The sequence below is a fragment of the Magnolia sinica genome, chromosome 12 (assembly GCF_029962835.1).
Source record: "Magnolia sinica isolate HGM2019 chromosome 12, MsV1, whole genome shotgun sequence".
In the NCBI taxonomy this organism is placed as follows: Eukaryota; Viridiplantae; Streptophyta; class Magnoliopsida; order Magnoliales; family Magnoliaceae; genus Magnolia; species Magnolia sinica.
Window position 1 is genome coordinate 62,851,813 of NC_080584.1, and position 24,750 is coordinate 62,876,562.

Sequence of the window (24,750 nt, forward strand, 5' to 3'; positions counted from 1 at the left end):
CTATTTCCTCTACAATGGTCCATCTTAAATTTGGATCTACTTTATTTTTGGGATCGTGCTATAAAATGAGCTTTCAATAAAGATGGACGTAGTCACATGCATTATGGTGGGCCCCACAGTCAGGGGTCCCACCCACCTTGGTGGATCCGGGGATCCACGGAAGCCGGCCCCGTCCTGGATTGGCAGCAGTAGCACCAAATCCGCGCCCGCCCAAAACGTGGTCCCATGTTGAGTTCAATAATCGGTTTTTTCCCTCGTGTGGCCCACTTTAGTTTTATATTTTCATCATTTTTGAATGAGTATCCTGAGACGAGCTGGCAAAACAGATGAACGGGTTGGATTTGACACGAACATCACTGTGGGCTCCACCCAGGTTCCGACCGCAGGAACTTCCTCCTGTTATGGTCGCTGGCAATCCGCGCCCCCAAAACACACTCCTCTTCTGCTTCGTCTGTTGTTACCCGACACCACCATCTTCTCCGGCCAAAAAGTGCGACGCTCCTAATCAGGTCAGCTCCCGCTCTCTCTCTATCCCTCTTCCCATGCACCGGTTGCTAACTTTCTCTCTCTCTACATCTCTCTGTCTAACCGCCGCGAATATCTCCTTTATAAACGAGAGTGGCAACAGTCCAAGATGGGGATTGCATTTTTCAAAATCACTGATTTGGGGAACCCAAATACCCCAAATCCAACCTCCAAATGCCCCCAAAAACCTCAACAACTTCTAAATACCCCCAAATACCTCCGAATCGTCACTGCCAAACAACCTCTTTGAGTTTAACTCATCTGCAGATTTTTTATGAGTTTTGAAACGATTAGACAACTTATTACTAATTTTGTTAATTTATACTATTTCGGGAAAGTGTCTATTTCAAATCAAAGTTCTAGTTTTTTATTTTGCTTATATAATGCAATTGTGTAGGATGTAAACATTACTTAATTCAATAATATCAAAGTTCATTTCTTGTTTTCAGAGATTTTATCCTCCTTTGTCGATTCAAGCTCTACACTTGAGAAGCAAATGATGATCTCTTCTCTTTATCCATGTACCTACCACATTAATCATCTCTTGTAGAGCTGGAGCGTTCGTGTGGCAGGCTTCCTCTTCCATTCTCCCCGGCTCTCTCAAAGGATTTTCAAAACCTTCCCTCCTTCCTCCTCTCTCTCTCTCTCTCTCTCTGAAAACGGATGGCGAGTATAATCTGCCCCTTGGACAAGGAGTACTCAGATATAATTGCAGCCCTGCTCGCAACTCCCTCTCCTCAATCTTCTCAGGCATTCCATCTCCAACGACACCTTTCTCTTGTATTTTTATTTTCCAAATGCTCCCTCTGTTTTTATACACATACCCCTTTTCAATGTGCCTAAAAAATGGGGTGCAAGTATATAAAAAGGTGGGTGTAAATATCAATTTGGTTGCCTGTGACATAAGTTGATATTCTCACCCTTATTTTTGATACAGGACTACTATGACCAGCTTATTACAGAAAGGCGATGTCATGGTCTCGAAATTAAGCAGAGTGAAGAACATGGAAAGGGTATCTTCTCTGTCTACTCTTTTATCCACTGTCTACTTAATATGCCTATCTTTCCTGTTTTCGGTTATACTATGGTAAAGATTTTATACTTTTATTTATTTATTTATAACCAAGAATAGAAATGATGGCATGTTTAGCAGTAATATTCAGTGTAGATATTCACTTCCTTTTGCTGTAAATTTGGCATGCCTGACGATGTTTACTCCACATAATAATATGTTGTGGAGAGTGATTATATAATGCTTGATCGAGAGGAACATCGTTTGTTTTAATTGGCCCAGAAATGGTACAGGTGCAGCCCACCATCATGTAAACCGAGCCATTTGTAGGTTGGCTCCATGATATAATGTTTCATGCCGTATATCTCAGGGATGGTCCTGAACATATTGTGAAAGAGGAATTGTTTGCATGTTATCTGCGTGTTTTTGGTTCTGAAAAGTAAGACTAGTGGTTTTATAATCCAAGCCATAAAACTCTCCTCAACGAGACAATCCTAACCATTCGATTTGTGGTCCACAAATGGATAGTTAAGAAGAGAAATGCAACAATGGTCCACATTCAGCTGATCAAAAGTTCCAAGATTGGTTGCTGGGATATACCGATCTGGGAAATTTTTGGGGAGTAGTCCACTAGCAGTGCGAGGCAATATACCAATTGTCTGGACTGCTGAACTGTGGGTCCCAGTTTTCAGAACTGAAAATCTGTGTATATTGAGCAAACACATAGGCTGTGTATCATATGATTCCTCAGCTCAGGATGCTGAAAGTGGCACCAAACTGTAGATGGGTCTCATAAGCCAAAGATCACACTGAACGTATGATCTGAAATATCCAGTCAGCGGCCATCAAGTGTACGGTTAAAATGTAAAATAGCCAGGGGTCTAGTTCAGCAGTGTGTGTCCATGTGTCCATTTTGAGGCATGTCCTATCTATAGCTGGGTGCGATTTGGACTGAATTACAACATACATGTATATGCTAAGTGTACAATAGCTATGTGCATGCTTATGGATGGTCATGCTTTGCCAGACTATAAACTAATTCATAACATTTCCGTACGTGGATAATATTCTCATGCTTGAAAATGCAAATGCAAGAAATGATGCATATGCATATGATCTTAGTGTATCGCCTAGAATCTGTTCGATGATAGTACCCCCATATTTTTTTTTTTGTGTACACCCAATAATTTTTATGACATCCAACCCACTTCGGTACAGTATATACTATAGAGTACAGTTCTGTTATAGTGTATTGCAGCTGCATTCCAATGCTTTGCTGAAGATTATGGCTTTTTGCAGACTGGGTCTAAAAAGTTTTGTGCTCAATTACTAATGTGTGAGAAAACAGGAAAAACTGGAAAAGTTAGAAAAGGCATTATGAATGATGCTAGAAACAATTTGTAGATCATACTTTGCCTTTTCAATGTTGAGGATTATCTTTTACATTTTGTGATCTATTAGGGTGTGTTTGGATTGACGGTAAACTGGGGAAGGCAAGGGAAAGTACAAGTGTGACATAAGCGGATGGTAAAGTGAGATTGACGTTGGGGGAAGGAAAACCTTTTCACCTGTTCATGTTTACTACAGAAACGGTTTGAATTTCAATTTTCAAAGGGAAACATTTTTCCTTCCAATTTTGTACTAAAAGCGTCACATCATATAGAAACCTCTTTCCCATCAATTGATATTTTGAAAAAAAGGTTTTACTCCCTTGCTTAGCAAAGGAAATTGATTTCCTTCTCCTTTTATGTTTATCAAACAGAGAAAAATGTCAAATGAAAGCCTTTCCAAAGGAAAAATGAAAAAGAGAGAAAAAAAAAGGAAATGTCAAATCAAAGGAAAATTATTTGCTTTCTGTAGTATACCCTCAACCCAAACACTCCCTTAGCAAAATCTATTTGCACTGTCTATTCACTTTTATTGTACTTCTCATGAATTGTGATATCTTCAATTTGGATTGGCAACTGCAGCTGTCTATGCAAGCTTGGAATTCAAAGAGGGGGAGTTGGTTTTTAGGGACCAAATGCTTGTTGGTGCTCAACACAGTTCGAATAAGGTTGTGCCAATAACCATGTTTTTGCTTTTATCTCTATCTAATCTTTCATTTTTCCATTCTTTCTTTGGAATTTGCAGTTTCTTCATATTCTTGGGCTAGACTTCTATATGGTTTCTCTGTGATTTCTTGATGGTGGTGCCTCATCCACTGTACATGTGGCATACATGGTCACTCGGTTCTGATGAGGATGTATTGTGTCCTGAAATTGCACTTATTGGATGTATGTAGCCATCCAATTTGCAGCCAACACACGCCTAAGAGGAAAATGGTCAAATGTCCAAATTAGTTGGATGTGTGGTTAAGATCAGTCACTCGGTGTGATTTTTGGGCTTTGCTGCACCCACAGTGGGGCTGACTATTTTGGTGGTTGGCATTGAAATACATATATGCCATGTCCCACGTGTATGGTGGGTGAGTAACCGCCATCCAACAAGTGTGGAGGTCATGCAGTGGTTTACATTGGCCTCTCATATATACATATCGCTCACTAATTTCTCATGTTTTGCAGGTTGACTGCCTTGTATGTAGCTACTTTTTTTGTTATATTGGTTCAATAGAATTTCAGATTGGTAGGAAACTCTATTTGCAATCTCTGGGATTACCAGCAAATACAGAACATGATCATGAGACATCTTCACATTCTTTAGAAGAGGCTTGTTTAGTTGAATTATCAGATGAAGAAGATAATACTCCCACAGTGAACCATGACAGTCTTCAGTCATGTTCTTCAAGTAATATGAAGAACAACAATCTTGTACCAAAAGAGGTCTTGGAGGCGCTAGTAAATGGTAGCTTGGCTTTGCCTCACTCTAAGCAGTTTACATTGCCTTCGGTCATTCCATGTCCTCAAGGGTGTGAAGAAGAACATTACTGCAGGTGAACAAAGCTAATAAATATGGGCACCTCATGTGCAAATTTTCATTATTGTGTTCAACCCATCATTATAGCCTTGTCCCAACTCCCAACTATTTGGGGTTGGCATTACTATTCCGTTTTGCCAATCTTATCCAAAGCAAGAATTCTTATGATTCTTGGCAAAAGTTCTACAATGGGCTGCTCACTGGACATAAATTTTGCTCCTTTAATTGCGCTTGGGTTCAGTTGATGCATGTCATGCATTGCTTCCAGGTGAAGTTTCCATTCATGGGATGCATGTGATTGTGAACTTTCACATGCAACTGTCTTTCTTGCCAACATATCACATGTCTTTTGTATTCAATCCATGTAATCCTATAAAGACTGATTCTAGTTATCGAGAAATGGAGCCATGTTAACTATAATTACAGGTTTAAGCAATAGCGAAAGCCTAGAAGTCAAGGCCACAAGAAACTTCTGACCAAGGGTTTATATTTTAATTGTATTCACCATAAAATTTGAGTGTTGTTTTTGATAATTGGCTTCCACAAAGAGATTGTAGCTTTCTGGATTTGTATGAGAATTTGTTATGGTTAAATGTAATTTCTGTTGCTTTACTGTCAGTAAGTTTCTATGTATACTGATGTTATTTCATACCTTAGTAAATGAAAGATAGATGTTGGTAACACAACATGTTTCTGTTCTAGAGTTCTACTAAAGCTCACATGCACCTGCACACTTCAAAAAGCGGCAAATCATTTCAAAATGGCACTTGTGTGTGACATTGTACCCATGCATCAAGTGGACCACATTGTGTTGATAACCTAGGCTAAAGATGGAGGTGGTCCATTAATCATGCAGGTCACACCAACGTGAGCATCAAATAAATTGCCAACAGTGGCCTGCATGATGACTGGACCAGCCTAACATTTGGACCAGGTGGTTGGGCCCATTTGACTACCTACCGATATCCTTTTAGGCTTCTCTTTGCACTTTTAGAGCCTTCAACTTGAACCAACTCACTCCACACCAGTGCAGTTCTTGGTCTCTGTTGCAAATGGCAAAACCATCTAAGTCAACTTCTCATATTATTTACCTATTAGTTGTACTCCTAAATTCTCTATTCTGTGTTCATCTAATTTTATCCATCCTCTTCTTGCAACTCATTCATCTCATCATTCTCATTTCAGCTACGCTCATCTTATGAACATGTTGTTCCTTGATTGCTCAACATTCTCTCCCATAAAGCATGACTGATCTTATGGCAATCCTATAAAATTTTCCCTTCAATTTTGATTGGTTAAGATTCATTTAATAAATTTTGTAACTAATAAATAGCTGAATATCTGGATCAAAATTGACAAATGAAAGGGATGTGATGATGGTGGCGGCAGGGAGTTGGCGAAGATAAAAGCTTGGTTCCAGAAAGTACTAAGTGAGAGTAGGGCAGGATTCAAGAGGAGTGACAATTTGCTATTTGGGTATCCTTGGTAGAAAATTAATGGAAATGGACAACAATGGTCAGTAAAACAAGGCTGAACATTTGGATGGCTTAGGATCCTCTTATCTAGAAGTTCTTTTAGATATCCCCCAAGACTGTGGGCCTCATCAGATCAGCACTCTTGATCATTGATCATTAGCCTGCTTGTACAAAATAGGTGTATTGGCAGTCATTCATGGTGTGACACATCAGGACCCAATAATTTCTACATGGAGGATACACCCCATGACATTGTTTCCCAAATGTAATTTGTCTGAGCTTGGCTACATTCTTTAATTTGGTTTAGTGATTGATGCCTATTTTTCTTTCATTTAATTCTAGGTACGTAATTTGACATGCTTGTGAGTAATGTTGAATTGCCAACCTTTTGTAGCAAATTATGTGCGGAGGCTGATTGGGAATTGTTTCATTCCTTACTATGTACTGGAGAGAGCTCAAGATCCTCACGTCAGGAAGCACTTGTTAAATTTATAGAACATGCTAACAGTAAGATGTCAACTCCAGTGCACATTCTGCTCGATTAGAATCATACAGTTCTCATTGGGAACCATTTTAATAATTTTCTTTTTCTCATTTTTGAAGCCACAATTGTGTCCTAATACTTTTTATCCCTTCTAATTATCTTTATATCATTTTCTTTCTTTCCAGGAACGAATGATATTTTCCTCCTTGCTGCCAAGGTACTCATGATATTTATCTATTTTCATTTGTTTGAGATTTTAAGTTTTGCTCAAGAACCTCATGCACTAGCACTTATCATCACCATCTAGCCTTATCCCAACTAATCTGGGTCAGCTACATTAATCCTATTCCATCAGTCACTCTATCAAGGGCCATAACTTTAGTTAGACCATAGGTCATCAAGTATTTTGTTATTACCTCCACCCATGTCCTTTTGGGCCTTCTCCTTGCCCTCTTTTGAGAGACTTCAACTTGTACCTGCTCACTCCTTCGAACTAGTGCTGTTCATGATCTCTATTGCACATGACCAAATCAAGTAAATCTACTTTCCCTCATCTTATTACCTATTGGTGCTACTTTTAAGTTCCCTTGAATGCGTTCATTTCTAATACTATCTTTCCTCATCTTGCCACTCATCCATCTCAACATCCTCATGTCAACTACTCTCATCCTATGAACATGTCGTTCCTTAACTGCCCAACATTTTGCCCCATAATGTATGGCTGGTCTTATAGCTATCTTATGAAATATCCCTTTCAGTTTGAGTGTTACATGATGATCACATAAAACTCCCAAGGCACATCTCCATTTCTTCCACCTAGCTTCTATGAGCATCCTTCTCAATCTCCCTACTCTCATGAATTGTTGACCCCAAATGTTGAAAGTGGTCCTTTTGGGAAACTTTTTGGTTGGCAATCTTAACTATTCATTGCTTCCATTCCTATTGTTACTAAAATTGCATTCCATATACCAACTAATTTTAAATCATTCAGATTCTTAAGCGTCTCTCCATAAATCTAGCTTTGTGCTTACACCCTCCCTCATCTTGTTAATCAAACTATGCCACTTGCAAACAACATAATGCATGGGATCTCTTCTTGGAAATGCTTCACTAACTTGTTTGGTTGCTCAATGCCGACCTTGGTGCAAGCGTACAGTAATTGGAAAGTCACTTGTCTATCTACTAGTGGTCCTCACATTTGTTACCGCTCCGTTATACAGATCCTCAATCATGTCAATGTATCCTCTTTAAACTCCTTTCTTTCCCGACACTCATTAGGTTAACTCTTTAATTTTCTTTCAACTAGTTGTCAATTGTGACTAATTTTTAAGTATTTACGAGTATTCGATGAAATGATCATCACATTTACTCTAATTTCGAAATTTTGAGTGTAGGTGATCCGATTTGAGAAAAATTCAATAAATTCCCAATTTCTCCCCAAATTGCTTACAATGTTGCACTCCAAACATGAAATCGGAGCATGTGTGAGGCCCGATCTACTGATTTGTTAAGTCCTAGTCAATTTTTGGTAAATAAAAATCATTTTTTAATTAAAAATTATTATTATTATTTACTTTTTCCTTCAACCAGCTGTCAATTGAGACTGATTTTGAAATATTTAGGAGTGTTTGATTAAATGATCATCACATACATTCTAAATGTTATGCATTCAATTTGAATATAGTTGCATTAGTTCAGTTAGACAACACAACTTAGGACCCTATACGAAGAAAACCTATTATGTGTACTCCTTTTTTTAGATGGTATGATTTAAAAGTGTGTATTAAGGTCTTTTTTAACAATCCCTGAAGTTTCATTGAAAAATTTAACCATTTTACCAATGTTTCCCCATGTTTTGCAAAAAGTGTGATAAATTATCTAATACAAATGATATATTCCGTGCGATAACCGATGCGTATTTGTATCCCAAGGATGCGATACGTAATGCGATACCGATATTTTGAACACTAACCCGACCCATTTTCATATTGTATGACTTGAACTTGGCTTAACCCCAATTCTTCTGTTTGAGTAATGAAACTTGATCCAAACCATTGATATGAAGATCCGCACTAGGGATCATGTTTTAAATATAGCAAGTAACCGAGCCTTGAGGGAGAGCTGAGTTGGTTTTGTCATGACCTGCTAGGACAAACTGATCAAGTCCAATTTGACTCGGTTTTGGTTTGAAACGAGTTGCATGCCAAAATGGGAACTTAAACCATGCCACGAATGGTTTAAAACTCTTATAGATTGGAGTCGGGTTGGGTTGAGGGCTGCATGTCCAGGTTGGGTTACAAGTTGGGACTCAACCTGAACCTGATCTGGGTGAGAATCAGTTTACAAGAATCTGGCCCGAACCTAAACCAAACCAACCCAAGTTAGAATCAGGTTGGGCCAGTTGGGATCAGGTTGAGCCTGGCCCAATTTGAAGCCCTGATTAAAGTGCCCTTGGGTACATAGGCTTCTGCTTGTGACAATGATGGGTTGGATTAATTACTTCTATCGTATCACAAATAAATAAGTGAAAGAACCTTTGTATTCTATACAAAGTTGTATTTTTTGAGTGTTCTACATCACAAGGCTTATGCCCAATCATCTGCTGAACTTCCTAACTAAAAGGTTAGCAAAGGAAAAAAAAGAAGGTTGGTAAACATCTCTATACCCTATTCATGAGCAATATTTTGTGAACATGTTGTGTTCAGTTTTTTATTTTCCTCTTCCTCTTCTTCTTCTTCTTCTTCTTCTTCTTCTTTTAATAAATATTTTATTATTATATTATTATTTTTTGCTTTTCTCAATGTTTTTATGCTCACTCTGATACAAGAAGATGTCCCATACTTTTCTAGCAAAATTATGTAAATTGAAAAAGGATAAGGGTCAAACTAGCATATCACAAATGGAGAAAATTTTATGATATGTATATAGACAGGTGGAAGTTAAATGATGCCTCTTTCCCAATCATATTTCTTCATTTCCATTTTGTAGGTTATCTCATTCATGATTTTGAGGTACAAGAAGTTGAAATCACATCATCAAGACCAAAAACAGCCTACTACGGTAAATGGAGTGGATGATTCCAGATTTCGTCTGCTTTTGGAGGCTTGGAAACCAATCTCAATGGGATTCAAGAGAAGGTGTGTCGTGTTTCTCTGTCTTCTTACAATAGATGTAGCTTATCAATTAAGTCAAAGCATTTGCCTTATAATGTAAACAACATAGAGATATTTGTGCATGGATATGTCATGTAAATATGAGATGTTGTTGAGCTAAGAATCTTATTAAAGTGCTATTGATGAACTTTTTGTTACCATTGGAAAAAAAAAAAAAAAAAAAAAACTGGACTCTTTGTTGATACATGCATATGCATGAGATTCCCTAAGGCCAGCATTTATCTCTGGACGCAGACATGCATGCAAACCTAGCCTTTTTGTGGGACATACAAGTTGTATATAGGTGGGTATATGTGTTGTTCTGGATATCAGGACAGTCCAGTCATCAGGTGGGTCACACGTGGGAAAACAATGTTCAGCTTAACAAAATTTTCTAATGATCCTCATCCACTGCACGTGTGCCCCACCTGATGAATGGACTAGCCTGATTTTTGGGCCTGGTCATCTACAAGGGGGCCCCACCTGATGCATGGCTCCAATGCTCCACATACATGAACGACTGTCTGCTGTGTGCGGGCTTATATAATCTGATATACATTTTACACATGTAAACTGAACTTTCAGGCTTTTCCACTAGTAAAATACAGATGATGAATGCACCCTTATCTAACCTCTTCATGTGAAGAAATGATGAGAAGTGAAAAAATATTAAGTCACGTCATTTCTTGAACATTTCCCTTCAAGATTAGATGCAGTTTTGGTGCACCGAAAGCTTGCTTAAGACAGCTTTCGTTCCCTTGATAGGCCTTTTATAGGGACATCCACCAACTGTGCGTTAGATGGACCATGTTGGGACTTTACCTGATCAGCTTCATTCTCCTCTGACAAACGATAATATACTCTCTTCTTTTCATGATACATTCAATTTTTTTTATTTTTTTTTATTTTCCTAAATCATGTAAAAAAAAAAAAAAACAAAAACCAGAGATATACAAACCATTAAAAGTAAACAATTAAACATCCATATATTAAATAATTAAACCATTCATTTGGACACACAAGGCTAAAGCAATCTAGCGTCCCTCCATGTATAATATCTGAGTGTCCGTCAGTGTCGAGAAGCTTACTTAAAATGAATACCATAATCAAGACAAAATTTTGAGAGTGAATTTTCCTTGCAAAAGATATTTTCTAAAAAATTCCTATCCTTTTTTGGTTGTAAAATGACCAACATGGCCCCATGCGGCACCTCATTTTTACAAGGAGCTGCACACAGGTGCCTTGTCTGCTCTTTGGGGTCAAGCATGGCAGCTCGCTATGGTTCATGCCTAGGCCCTGCTCAGTCCCATAACTTGTTCGTACATTGGCATCAACACGTGTTCTTCTGCGCCATTTTTATGCTTATACCTTCGCATGTTGTATTCAATTATATGAAACAGCATAATTTCCCTTGTATTTACGTATTCAATAATTTTAAGGTGTTATGGTTCCATTGATGCATATCATTAAGTTATCAGTTATTATGGATGTTACTCTTAATTCATTTCTTTCCTTTTTCATTGCATTTTCATGTTGCTTTGTTGTGGGAGTAGAAGATTATTGTTAAAACAAATTAAGACATGTATTTATAATATGCCTGTAGGTGGTGGGACTGCATTGCTTTGCCAGATGATGTTGATTGTCATGATGAAACATCATTTAGACAGCAAATAAAGGAACTTGCATTCACGGTACGCTCTCCAGCAACTGGTGTTGTGCATGGACCATCATTTTTGGATAGATTTCTAGTGTTGCATCCCTCCTAACAGTATTGATTCTTCAGGACCTTTAAGTTGAAAATTGCACTAGTATCTTTCTCATAATCACTTGGAGAGCCCATTAGTTTCAATGGAAAACTGTGTACACAATATACAGAAATAAATATTTTATAATCTGATCTTTTTAGTTCTTCGCATGATTGAGCATCAGTTGGTTCAGTTTATTGTTATTATTTTTAGAATTATTTTATTTATTTATGATTTGAGTTGATACCAGCAAAGTATCTTAGGCATAGGCTCAAGAGAAAAAAAAAACGGACATCTATGTTTCTTGGGCATGGTTTTTTGGACTGGTACAGATCTTGTGTGTACGATGTGTTTTATACCTAAATCACAGGGTAGATGAGCACTAATAAATATACATTAATATTTTTGTTTCTTTATCATTAAAATATTTTATTAATTTTGATGTGTTTTAGGTTTGTCTCTCTCATGTTTGGGATCCATTATTGTGCATGTACACATGAACACAGCTAATGATGCCTACTTGTTAACCAAAAGATGGAATGTTATTGTTCAAACCATGGAAGCGCTTTGATTCTCCTGCAAGAACTGCTGCTCTGATAGAATGACTTGAGCATCCATGAAGCCATAAGGAGAAATTTGGTAATTTAAATGATATGTCCATTCTTACTCTCTGCCAGCCCATTCTGTTGAGGGTGTGAGGGCATGAGTAGAGGTACACCATTGATGCGGGACAATTAACCACTTGTTATAAAAGCTCAAACTGATAGAGCATGGCGAGTTAATCCCTTTATCTTATAGCCTAGGCCCTACATCCATGGGTTAGGTCCTCAGCCGAACCCTCCTCGTGGGCCCAAATCACATTGGTTCTGCCCCCTGGTGGGCCCCAAATCACATGGGTTCCGCCTCACACGAGCCACCCGCTCCACATGGGCTACCCACCCTGAGTGTGTCCTCGCATCCCACAGGCCACTCCACTCGAGCCCGGTATGAAAATACTCCTGCATTAATCACCCCCGGTGAGGAGTCTTGAACATGAGACGTTCTGCTTTGATACTAATTTGATGCAGGACAAAGTTCAAACTTTTAGAGCAAGCGGTTAATTGTCCTGCATCAACCATCCTCCCTCTCCGAAGTTATGACTGAAGCTTGATGCGCAAATAGTTCTCCTTGAGTATAAATGTATCACTTCTACTGTTTTTATTCAAACTAAGTTTTATTTTTATGCAGATTGCATTGAAGTTCCATAAATCTTTTTTCTTTAAAATATTTTTACCTGAGCAACCCTACTGAACTTCGACAAAGTAATGTGACACAAACCAGCACTCTTAGCAGCAACTAAAGTAGAAACCCCTACAACAAAACCTACAAGATGAAATGTAGAAATAGCAATGACAGGGCTCTATTGCACATTGCTTTGTACAGGGAATTTGTTGCCAGTGGTGTAATCTCATATTATTTGAATAGAATTTGTTATCCATAAAAAAGAAAAGAATTGTTGTTATCATTAAAATAAAATTGGTGGGTGCCCCAAGTTGCAACTCTCACAGAGTTGTTTACACTATCAGATACAGTATTGGAGGAAACCTAAGATAACCATACTTAGATTAACTAGACACTCTATAGTAACTCATGGCTTACAGGACCTACACATGGTGCCACAATGTCTAAGAGAACTCGACCGTCTTATTTCACTAGAAGATGATGGAACAAGGAGATAGTACTAGAATGAGGTCCTCCTAGAAATGTCAGATAGAAGACTCTTTGCACTCTAGGCCCCTTTTGTATTTTTCACCTTTTACTTTTATGTCCCATGTTATGAATGGTGAGTTCAGGTTCCAATCAAGAAAAGGAGAATGATAATCAAGTTATGATTGAGTTTATATGAGTAAATAAATTAAAATGTTCATTATTTGCTTCGCACTCATTAGGGTTCTATATATTAATTAGATGGATAGATAGAAAAAAAAAAAAAAAACCATATTTTAGATTGTTGTAACACTTGTTAATGTTGATTATCGTAAACGTCAGAGCTGGTATTGCCTTATCATCATCATATGAGCATGTGATTCATTCTAAGGTATTAACCTGTACCGTCACCATCATTGTATACTATGGCTACTCAATTTTGAGTCCTGCCCTCCCCATTTATGTGTGCAATATCCAGAATGTTTATCAAGTAGGCACTGATGCATGTCTTGTGGCCTGAAAATTAGTCTGATCTAGACCGGTGAGTGACATTTATGCATCAATTGTTAGATGTCAATCAACGCTTTTAATGCAGGCCTGAATGTGGTAAATCCATGAAACAGCTGGATGCAGTTAAGAATTCCAGTCCTAGTGAGCAACTCAAGCAATGGGACACGGAATCCTCCAAATTGGGCGATCCATGATTGACTCAATTGAAGATTGGATCCGATCTTTAGAACAGGAGAAGGGAAATGCATCCTTCATCTTTTCTCCTCTTTCTCACAAGAGAAATAAATTTCATTTCATTAGCAAAAAGTCTCCCCATTATATTACATTAGATGTATATATACTAAGCCCTAGCAACTGGCAATCTAGACCATTGATCAATCCCTTAGCATCTGTTTTCAACTGTAAAACGATCAAAACATAGCAACAGTTGTTAACTACACACTTATTCCTGAAGTAGAGAAGCAAAACATGCAAGCTTGTCTCGAAACAGAAGACTTTCTGATTGGTGGGAAATGGATTTCTGCCAACTGGTAATGGTTTCCAGAACACCGTTTGGTAGAAATGAGGATTCTTGCCAACTGGTAATGGTTTCCAAAACATCTCAGGCTGGCAAAAAACAATTTCCACCTGTTTTCATTGTGTTAATTGAGCAATGATTTTCTTCCATTTGGGCTTGATCCTGGAACCTATTGTTCATGGTCCCACTTGAATGGTGTTTTCTTCAAGATTTCTGGTGATCTAAATGTCGCAGTGCCTGTGGGGCTTGCAAGCAAGGTCCTTTGCTGTCTTTATGAGTCGAATACGATGACCCTCAAGCGAAGCTGTGAAAACCTGACACTTCATGGACCATGATCATGGTTTGCCTGGTGACGCATGGTGTGGTGAAGGATATGTGTTGCATCAGTCTCCTCCTGTTGTGAAGAACTTGTCCTGGGGTAAGCTTTATGTCTGTGAATGCTATCTGCCTAACTTGAATACATCGTGGCTCATGGGTACCCTAGGAGGTAATTGAAATTGCTTCATAATGTCTTCCTGCAACTCATCTACAAAGGGGCCATGAAAATCATTTCCATTGTCATAGATTTGATGAATGTAGACCAATGCTAGCATCTTGTTGGCCTGGACCATCACAATCACCATATATTCATCTGAGTAGGCAATAGTGGGAGCTGCTAGATCCAACTGCCAATAGTTACTGAAGTTTACACACACTTCTTCTGGCTATTTGTCAAAGAATGGATCTCGGTCTTGATACTTGTCTGGTTCCTTGTCGTAGGTCAAATCTCCAATGGAGTCTGGGTACTCGTTAGGCACCTCATTGAAGATTGGAGCTTTGTCCAAATCCAACTATCTCACATGTGCATGAGGCATAACTTCATAGAAGAGATGCTCAAAAACCATAGGGAATTTGGTGACGATCAAGTGGTTGGAGTCTTCCACCTGATTACGTGTGTAGATCAATGGACTACACGTGGGTTGCGAGCTATTAGATTTGTGTTATCTACTTGGCTTATAGTGTTTTAAGTTCACTGTGTTGAGTCAATTGTTTGATTTGTTATTGGAGGCCTCCAATTTCCGTCTTTCGTGTCTTCGGTATGTTGCCCACGACCTTGGTCATGTAGAGCCATGAAGGATGTATGAACAAATTTGGGAAATCTGTTGGGCTGATTGGATGTTTGGTCGGTTGGATGTGGTTGAGGTGATTTTTGGTGATGGACAGGTAATGTCTGTGATGGGTTTTATGGCTGGGATTCGGATTGTATGGCGGCTTGTTGTGGAAGGAAATGGAAATAGAAAGGAAGACTGTAGGGAGAGGTTACCTGGATCATTCAATTTGTTGAACACGTAGTCTTTGAAGCTAAACCGCCCCTCCTAAAGAACTTTGTCGATGTTCGAGTGATCTGTCGAACATGTGTATATTGTAGTTGCAACTAACTCCTTAGAGCCTAGATGTGGATCCAACAATTTTATTGAAATCAAGGTATACAAAAACTGTTACGTAAAGGTAACAACCATAAAAATTACGCGTTACGGGGCCGAAACAGCCGTAGTGGCCATTACAGAAAAAATTGCCTGTAATGGCCCCGTAATTGTAACGGACCCATAACGGTCTAGAAACATGTTGTTTTTTTTTTTTTTTAAAAAAAAAATCAAAATAAAAAATAAAAAATAAAAAATGCCATAACAGCTGTTACGGTTTGTATCGTAACGGTAACGACAATGGCTGTTACTACCACCGTTACTGTTATTGGTTGAAATTGATGTACACAACTACAATTCACCGAACCTTCGTAGAAATTTGCATGAATCAAGCAATCATCGAACAATTGGTGTGTGTATCTACAATTACCAATGGTTGTAGAAAATTGCATTGATCTCCAACTTGTTGATCCGACAATTGCAATTGTCTCCCTCCCGAAGAATGAACCCTACTCTGTTACCAACTTAAGCAAGCCCCAGTAGCACCGAATTCACGACGCAATTGGCTATGGGGTGAGGATTCCAAGCTAGCGAGGAGCTTGAGCATGGGTAATCTGAAACCTCTGAAATTGGGGATCCAAGAGCGACTCAAGCTGATTGTTAAAAACTTGGCATACGTATGTGCAACTGCCTAAACTTTGTATGAACTTGCATTCATCTCCCAACTCGTTGATCCGACTCAACTGAATTGTAATTGTTTTCCTTTTGGTGAATTGTGCCATATGATGCCAAGTAACATAGGCTGGGTTGTCGAATTCCCAACACTACCTGATACGGTTGAGAATATTGGTCTCAATGAGGACTCAAGAATGGAAATATGAAATCTTCCAAAATTGGGTGATATGCAAAGACTCAATGAAGATCAAAGGGTCTATTCAGAGTATCGGTATTGTTACATGTATCGTTGACTGAGGGAACATTGGGAAAAGGAGGATTTTTTCAATGACATCTCAAGAGATGTCAAACGATACATTTTTACACATTTAGGTATCAAAATATTGCAGACAATAAATATACATAATACGTTTCCTTTTTATAAGGCCCTAGACAGGTGCTGTTGGAAGAAAAAAAACAATGCAGTTATATGATATATTCAAAATGAGATCATATTGTTCAAACCATACACTGCAAGTGATAAAACATGAGCAATACATCCAGAAATCAAAGAGAATGAAAACAATACCTTTGCCTCAAACCCACATGGAGTTACAAGGCGGTTCATAGTCATTATCTCTGTCCCCACATACATGATATATCCATGCATCCATTGTTGGAGTTATGTGTGCCCTTTCAAGCCAATTTGACTCATTCAATCGTTTTGATGTTTGGAATTTGGTCATTAGTGACCTCTTTTGGTGAATGGAACAGGTTCACTAGTGATCTACTTTATTATGCGCTTTATTGTTAATTTTGATTGGAAACTGGGACAGATTAATGGGCTGTAAGGATTTCTCCTGAAATTCCTTTACCTTTGGGTAAAGAATGCAGGGACACAACAGCCCAGATTGGCTAGTGGAGGTTGATGTTCAATACACTTGAGTACCCATAATTCTCCACAACCATCTCAGTGGGGGAAGGCAACCCCTGGTCAGTTTTATGGTCATCCTACGTGATATTAGCCAATGACAAAACGGGATGGATTTATCTTCACCATCTACATTTGGTTGTTGTCGTCCTTCACAGACAATAGTACAGGTCATTTGTTTATTGAGATCTAGTTCTAGACTCGATTGAATATCTACATTGGATGGATCGTGTGACGTCTCCTTACCAAGAGAACCCATCATGTTTGGACTGGAGCAACTTAATCGTGCACTAACCTGGACTTGTCCTCATACTTGAGATTACAAAGGACTTCAGGGGTCTTAATGTAGGTTTTTGATACACCTTTGATATTACATACGGGCTGGCACATGCGATATTGGGTTCTCATGTTAAGATTCAGGTGAGGCTTGATGTACTTTAAAAAAGAATCCACTTGTTGCCTAGGATTAAGTTTAGTAGCTAGACCTACCTCTTGGATGCTCCATCAAGCTTAAAATAGCCGGCCAACACCGTCATATGTTTTTCAGATGTTTTTAGATGAATTTTAACCGTTGGATTGTTTGATTTCATTATAGATATGTTTTTATCAAGCTTGATGGAAATCAAATGGTAAGATCGTTTGATATCTAATTTAGAGCCTTGCATTGGGTTTTTGAAGGCTTAGATTGGATGCCAGAGTAAGGTGGAAGGACATCGGTCTGTTTGGGTGTGTGGAATAGACAGGATGATGGATTTTTGATGTTGTAGGGCACACTGAAATTTGTAGGGAGGCCTAGTATGATAACAATTGCAAAAATGGATGAGTATTACTTCTCCTGAAAATGGGGTTTTGATTGTATTTTTTTTTTTTTTTTGTGGAATTTTCAGGAGGTACCAGTGTTGTCTGAGTATTGTCAATATGTATCACATAGACCAATGATTCAAGGGAACATTATAAAGAATTTTTGACGATAAATGGCTAAATATCGTGCAACACTGTGAATTTTATAATTCCTCTTCTTTATCATATCAGATACATACGATACTGATAATATTGGTCGATTTATTGATACTGCAAAAAAATTGCTCCCAGGTTGAATAGGATGACCCTCAAGTGAAGCTGCAAAAGCCCAGTACTTTGTGGCCATTATCTTGGTCTGCTCTATGATACATTGTGTGACAACGGTTGATCCCAATACCTCTGCATCATGTTTTAAACTGTACTTGTTCTTGTATGATTGTTCCATATAACGACCAGACAGCCTGATTTTGGGCCACAATACATAGACAACAGGGCCCAGCTGAGGATTAATCTGGATCTCACATGCATGTGGTGCATTTGGATACATGACGAGAGTTGGACTAGGAATCCTACTCTCTTAAGTAGGCTTCTACTCTCTTTAAGTAGGCTTATAGTTCTCATCGAAGTTATAGTTGGAGTTACGTAGATGATTTTATTATTATTATTATTTTTTATTATTTTTTAAATCTTTTGTTCTAAGGATTCAATTTAATTTTGCAGTCGCTGCAGCTTCTCAAGGAAGCCATCTTTGACAAGGAGTATGCGCCATGTATCCTTTTATGTTTACAAGTTAGCGGCTCTCTGTTTATTGTGTGCAAAAGTGAATATCTTATTCATCAGGTGGGTTTCATCTATCAGACTCCTTGACTCTGCTAAAGTATTTTCACTTGAAATCTATGGGCATATTATTGGCATGTTTGAGCTAAACAATCTGTAAGTTATGGCATTTCTGCAAGAATTATTATCATGTTTCCTTTTCTGTTTTCATTTATATTCATGTCGTAGTCTTCTTTTTAATAATAGCGTGCATTAAAAGGTACATCTGGGGGTGTGTTTTGGTGGGAAACCATTCTCAACTGGTTTGCTGTGCTCTGGAAAGCATCCTAAATTATCGGCTTGGGGCTGCATGTCTCCTGATTGCTGAGAAACCAGTTCTGAATGGTCTCTCATGTAAATGAGTGCTATCCTTTATCTTGTAAAATATATTAATGGTTGGTTTCATGTGTTGGCGTTAATTGAATCAAATACAGCAGCCCTAATTGTTTCATTACGAGTGGGAGAAGGAAGAGAATGGATTGAAGAAAGATGGCCTTTCAATGAATTTCCACTTTGGTGCTGGACGTCTTGGAGAGACCAAACATCCGACTTTTTCTGATTCAAATCCTTTCGGATGGAAAATCAGAAAAAGGTTGGGATACTCCATTCCGAACCAACTCTATTGGTTGTCCTCACGTACAAAAATCCTTGACAACATCTTTGTTATTTGTGTAGTGATTTGGTTGTAGCATCACCTGTGGAGGATTATTTTATATACATTGATGATCTCCCATATCCTGATAAGGTTAGTGCAATTCTCCCACCACTTGTTCTGTGACTTCCATAAGACTGCTCATTGAAGATATGCCAGTGTTGTTTCTGCCCTTTTCTTAGGATTATAACATCATATCTTGTAGGAAGAAGCTGAAAAAGTTACACAGCCCTTTCTAGATGCTCTTGGCGATGATTATTCAGTTTGTTGTCAAGGTATGGCTTAGAATTTCAATCCTTCTATGAGTAAATTCCATCCTTGTTGGCATATTTGAAATTTTATTAGGGTTCTTAATGAGAAGTTGGGGTTCTCTGTCTTGGAATTGGTTGTGTGAATAAAAGTAGGTTACTTTGTTTGCTTCTATATGATCCAATTCACAAAGTTACCAGTTGATTTATTTAAAAAATGGGTAATTTCCTATTTGGCTTGTGAATTGAAATGAACCAACAAAATGAGCACCGAAAAAGGCAAATATGGATTGGATTAGAAAGTTTATCTACTGTACTTTTGGAGTTGTGCTTAATATGAATTTGTCTAACATCAAAACATTTTTTTATTTTTATTTTATTTTATTATAAATATTGTCAAAACATATATCCAAACAGTATTTGAATTATGGATCACACTCCAGACTCATGTTCCCTGCTTCATAACTGTTTATACTAGCTAATGTTACGATACAGACCTTTCCCTGCATGGTCACCCAAACATGTTGCCTCTTCATTTCATGCTTTTTGCAATTATGATCGAAATTTTGCTTTCCAAATGGACTTTTGGAAAATCTTAGACACCTTGACATCCTCTCATTTCCAATATTTTGCTTAGTGTTCATAGTTCCTATCGTTACTCTTTGCAAAATAAGCTAATTGCTGGTTATTTCAGATCTTCAACTTTTCAGTTTATTATATCCTTTTGCCTAAAGATTTTATATCCTTCTCAAGTGTTTGTTTCCCCTATTATGTTTCAGGCACCGCATTCTTTCCTATACAAAGTTGTATGAATCATTCTTGCTATCCAAATGCCAAAGCATTCAAAAGGGATGAGGTAATCATTGAATTTTGGTGTTATTTTTGACAGGGAGCCAAACATCCACCACATTAGGCTGTTAAGGGAATTGATATGTACACTTACCCTGTTTGATAGAGGCACCCTCTTTCTACTTTCATTAGTAGTGTAGTACAACTTTGCAGTATTGTACTTAAAAAAGTAGAAAGACGGTGAATGGATAAAAATAGCACTCCCTTTAACTCGTTCAGTAGATTCACTCTTATAATACCACAATTGGTAGCTCTTGTCATGGCTATTGATGAGTCTTTTACTTTTTCACCTTAATCATATAGAATGGCTGATTCTCACTCTCAGGATAGAGATGGCGAAGCAACAATAATAGCTCTGCGGCCCATCTTGAAAGGAGAAGAGGTATTCACTTTCAGCCATGGCATCTGGTTCTGATTCAAGCTTTCATTTATAATTACAAAAAACCCTCTTCCTGGCTCCTGGATGACCAAGAGGAATTATATGCTCTTGATGCAATAGGACATGAACAATATCCTGGTGCTCCATTTTGTTCCTGACTTTTGTGCTGTTGGAACCCACATGTTGATCCCATTATCCAACAATAAATAACTCTTGGATCAGTGGCCAACGAACAAATGGACGGGGAGAATTATGGATTAGAAGCTTTTTTTTTAAATTTTTTTAAATTTTTTAATTTTTTTTTGTGGAGCCCGCCCAAATGTTTGTACATCTTGTTATCATATCAACAAAGCTACATGTGGTGTGCTCCCACCTTTTTGTTATAAAAAAATGGTGGGATGGATATATGCATTTGACCTGGAAAACTTTTGGGGCATTCTCCATGGTGGGGAACATCATGTCAATGGTCTGGATCATTGGCATGAGTCCTACTTGTACAAATTAGATGCATCTAGTTACTATGCACACTAGTGCTTCAGGACCTTGTAGTTCCTTGAGGAATGATCTTTCATGTCTTTGGACAATCTTAGTTGTTGGGGATAAAAACATGAGCAAACACAATATTTGATTCTCACATGCTTGCAGATTACCATTTCGTACATTGATGAGGACCTTCCGTACAAAGAGAGACAAGCTTTACTTGCGGATTATGGTTTCAGATGTAGGTGCCCTAAGTGCCTTGAAGAAGCCTAGATCTTCTGCCTCCCATCAAGAGATTTTGGAGTCTTAGGACAGCACATTTTGGGTCTTGGTACATGTGGGCTCGTGTTTTCTCAATCAAAATGATGTAATTGATAGGTTCCACCATAGATGGTGGATGCCCTATTTGCAATTTCCATCTTATAAGGTGACTGCCGCTTGTCATTTGGACTTTATTGGGCGCCATTGCTGCGACGGCATATGTAGGGGCCTGCCTTGCATTTTTTTTTTTCTTGAATCGCGAATCACAACCTTAGATCTACATTGTGATGTAGGACATGAAATTCAGATATGATGTGCAAGATTTCAGGCTTAAGATCACGTTAGTTCATAAACAATTACATAAATTCTATATCCCACATGAAAGTCCAAACATTCAATTAAGGGGAATCTATGCGAGTCCAGGCCTACAAATGATAGGGCTGCATCAATAAAAATTATGAACTAAATGATACTCAAAGATAATAAATAATCATCCACACATGCATAGTAATTAGTCCCTAATCCAAGGGATTCAGAAATTCCAATTCGGGGAACCCTAAAGTAAGAAAAGGAGCATAAAATTAGAGATTTGAGTTATTTAGGGTTAGGTTTAGGGATTTTGGGTTAAAGCGGAGTGAAAGAGAGGGGAGAGACGAACCAGAGAAGTACCATATGCGTGGACAACAACAATGGCCCAGATGCACGTACGTGTGATCACGGCTGCACGTGTGTGGGGCTCACTATTCAGAAAAAGGCCACCTTGGCCCTGGTCGACCAGGTATGGACTCCAAAACCTCCAAATCTCAACTCGATCCGATATATAGTTTGTGTGTGGTGATCCGCCGAAGTTTCAGCCCTCTTGAAGGGCTAGATTCTGAAATTCTGATGTGGGGAGGAGAATTGCTGTAATAGATAATTGATTTGAAGTGTAGATGATGGGGTAAGGTGAGAAGAAGGGATGGTAGAAGATGGGTAGTAGAGATGACAATGGATGAGGTGAATCGGAATAGATGTGGCTTTGTACCATGGTAGTTAATCCTTCAATGAAGGGAGGGCCTCACACCCAATTAGGCTTCACAACTCAGAGAGTAGGAAAACGTAAATTTTTTTTATTAATCTTCAATGAACGAAAAAAGCTACAAGGGGTGCCCATTTATAAGAAAATTCTATACCCCAAAACTCGCGCCATGTGCCCAACCTATTACTTGGTGATGAAGTAAACCAAAATAAAAACTAATCAAATAAATATAAAGCGTTCATGATGTTCTAAATAACATTAATAAGTAAAACCTAAAATATGAAATCAATCTGACTAGTGGGCTATGATCATGAGATCTCATGATGGGCTTTTCTTGACTAACGGGCCCACTCATTTGAATAAAAAATCCGTCTTCTAGCTAAGAGGCCATCCTTGGACGTCGTCATCGATCTAGATTGACGGTGGGGCCCTCCTTCTGGCATACGAGCATAGGGGGTGCGTGATGTCCTCATCAATTCTCCCCGGCTGCGAAGATTTCACCACTGGCGAAATAAAACTCCTAAACCGCTCCAGAATATAAGGATCAAGTCTCTGAAGCTCCTCCTCAGTGATCCACGTGCTGTCTGAAGTTAGGCGTGACTTCCATTTAACCAGGTACTTTTGAAACCCGTTGTCTGACGTTAAAACTATCTCATGGTTCAGGATATCCTATATTTCCTCTCTGGGTGTGTGAAGGTTAGGTATAAGAGGAAAAGGCTGGGAAGAAACGTCAGGAAGAATAGGTATGGGAGGTAAAGGCTAGAAAAATGGGTCGAGACGAGTAGGTATGAGACGTAGAGGCTGGGAAAATGGGTCGGGAAGGGTAGGTATGAGATGTAGAAGCTAGAAAAATGGGTCGAGAAGAGTAGGTATGGGAGGTAGAGGCTAGGAAAATGGGTCGGGAGGAGGTCATGGATCAAGGGATAAATCTGGGGAATCAGGATGGGTGGGCGAAGGGCCGGACAAAGTATCAGTGGTCCCCTGAAAAGTAACTAGATCTTACACATTGAATGTGAAACTAATTCCCATGGAAGGTGGAAGATCTACCTCATACGCATTGAGAACGTTTCGTTTTATAATTTCGAAGGGTCCAGCACTATGCACGTGTAACTTGCAAACGGCCCCCGGAGGATACCGTTCGAGCCTGATGTGGACCATCACAGTCCCCAATATTGAATTCTTTGAAACGTTTATGCTGGTCTGTAGAAAATTTGTAATGTTCATTACTAGTAATGATCTTCTGCCTGATTTCTTGATACCATGAATGAATGTGATGCAAAAGGGACTCTGGCTCTGATGGCCTATGGGACAAAGACATAGGGACAATATCAATAGGTTTCTTAGGTTTATAACCAGAATGACTTCATAAGGATCGAGACCTCGTGGACCTATCAACGTAACTATTAAACGTAAACTCCTACTGTAGGTATTACGGTCCCATATTCCGGTGTGCTCTATATCCCTCCTTAGGGGAGACTCATCTGGTACATCAGGAAAGACATCATGAAACTCATGCACTACCGGAATGGCCTCGGTAGTTAACTCTACACTAGCCTCCTCGGTGCATTCTTTCTAGCCACGAGGCTACAAATCTCAAAATAATGGTCTTGATGTCCCTCATGGGGTGGGGGTACGGGTGCACGCCCATGACTGATTTCTTGGCCACCTCCATTCATTGGTCTATCCTCCTGGCCACCTGCTTGAGATCGGCCATCTTCCCTAATGGTGGGGTTTGTCCTGAGGATGGCCTCTATTTGGTCAAGGCATCGATATATGTCTTGTTCCAAGCACTTACCCCAAGACTCGATCTCGGGCAACTTGTTTAGTGACTCTAGCACTTGTTCCATGTTTAGTGTAGGTGTAAACCAAAATTCAATAATATAGTTGTCAAAATATAAGATTTTTTTTTTTTCTTTAAAAAAAAGAAACAACCTAGTTTCAAAAAATGAAAAGGGAAAGTTTCAAAAACAAATTAGGAAAGTTTCTAAAAAAGCAACCTAGTTTCTAAAACAAAAATAAATAAATGAAAGTTTCTAAAAACAAATTAGGAAAGTTTCTAAAAAACAAATTAAGAAAGTTTCTATATATAAAAAACAACCTGGTTTCTAAAAACAGAAAAAGGAAAGTTTCTAAAAATAGAAAATAAGTTAGTTTCTAAAAAAGAAAAAGGAAAGTAAACTAGTTTCTAAAAAGAAAAAGGAAAGGAAATTGGTTTCTAAAAACAGATTAAGAAAGT

General features: G+C 38.5%; 1 protein-coding gene across 5 annotated transcripts; it reads left to right on the forward strand.

Annotated features, from left to right (window-relative positions):
- Positions 1-423: 423 nt before the first annotated feature.
- LOC131221502 (histone-lysine N-methyltransferase ATXR2-like) lies at positions 424-21,715 on the forward strand. 5 transcript variants are annotated; one of them, XM_058216778.1, is made up of 16 exons: positions 424-509; positions 1,076-1,275; positions 1,463-1,538; positions 3,508-3,593; positions 4,102-4,469; positions 6,323-6,435; positions 6,598-6,629; positions 9,401-9,549; positions 11,168-11,255; positions 18,532-18,580; positions 18,690-18,744; positions 19,303-19,372; positions 19,485-19,554; positions 20,307-20,383; positions 20,702-20,758; positions 21,401-21,715. In XM_058216778.1, exons 2-16 carry the CDS (start codon positions 1,189-1,191, stop codon positions 21,506-21,508), a joined length of 1,485 nt encoding a protein of 494 aa, XP_058072761.1. In that variant the 5' UTR covers positions 424-509; positions 1,076-1,188; the 3' UTR covers positions 21,509-21,715. The 5 variants fall into 5 exon arrangements, with proteins under 5 accessions (XP_058072761.1, XP_058072760.1, XP_058072762.1 ...); XM_058216777.1 differs by lacking the exon at positions 11,168-11,255 and having other exon boundaries at positions 18,532-18,744; XM_058216779.1 differs by lacking the exons at positions 11,168-11,255; positions 18,690-18,744 and having other exon boundaries at positions 18,532-18,651.
- The last annotated feature ends 3,035 nt before the right edge of the window (positions 21,716-24,750 follow it).

Excerpts from the sequence above, each read along its gene's own strand:
- LOC131221502 (XM_058216777.1), top strand. The coding sequence starts at position 1,189 with ATGGCGAGTATAATCTGCCCCTTGGACAAGGAGTACTCAGATATAATT. Across the intron at positions 9,550-18,531 it reads TCAATGGGATTCAAGAGAAG|TCGCTGCAGCTTCTCAAGGA; the intron begins GTGTGTCGTGTT and ends TTAATTTTGCAG. Across the intron at positions 20,384-20,701 it reads AAGCATTCAAAAGGGATGAG|GATAGAGATGGCGAAGCAAC; the intron begins GTAATCATTGAA and ends TCTCACTCTCAG.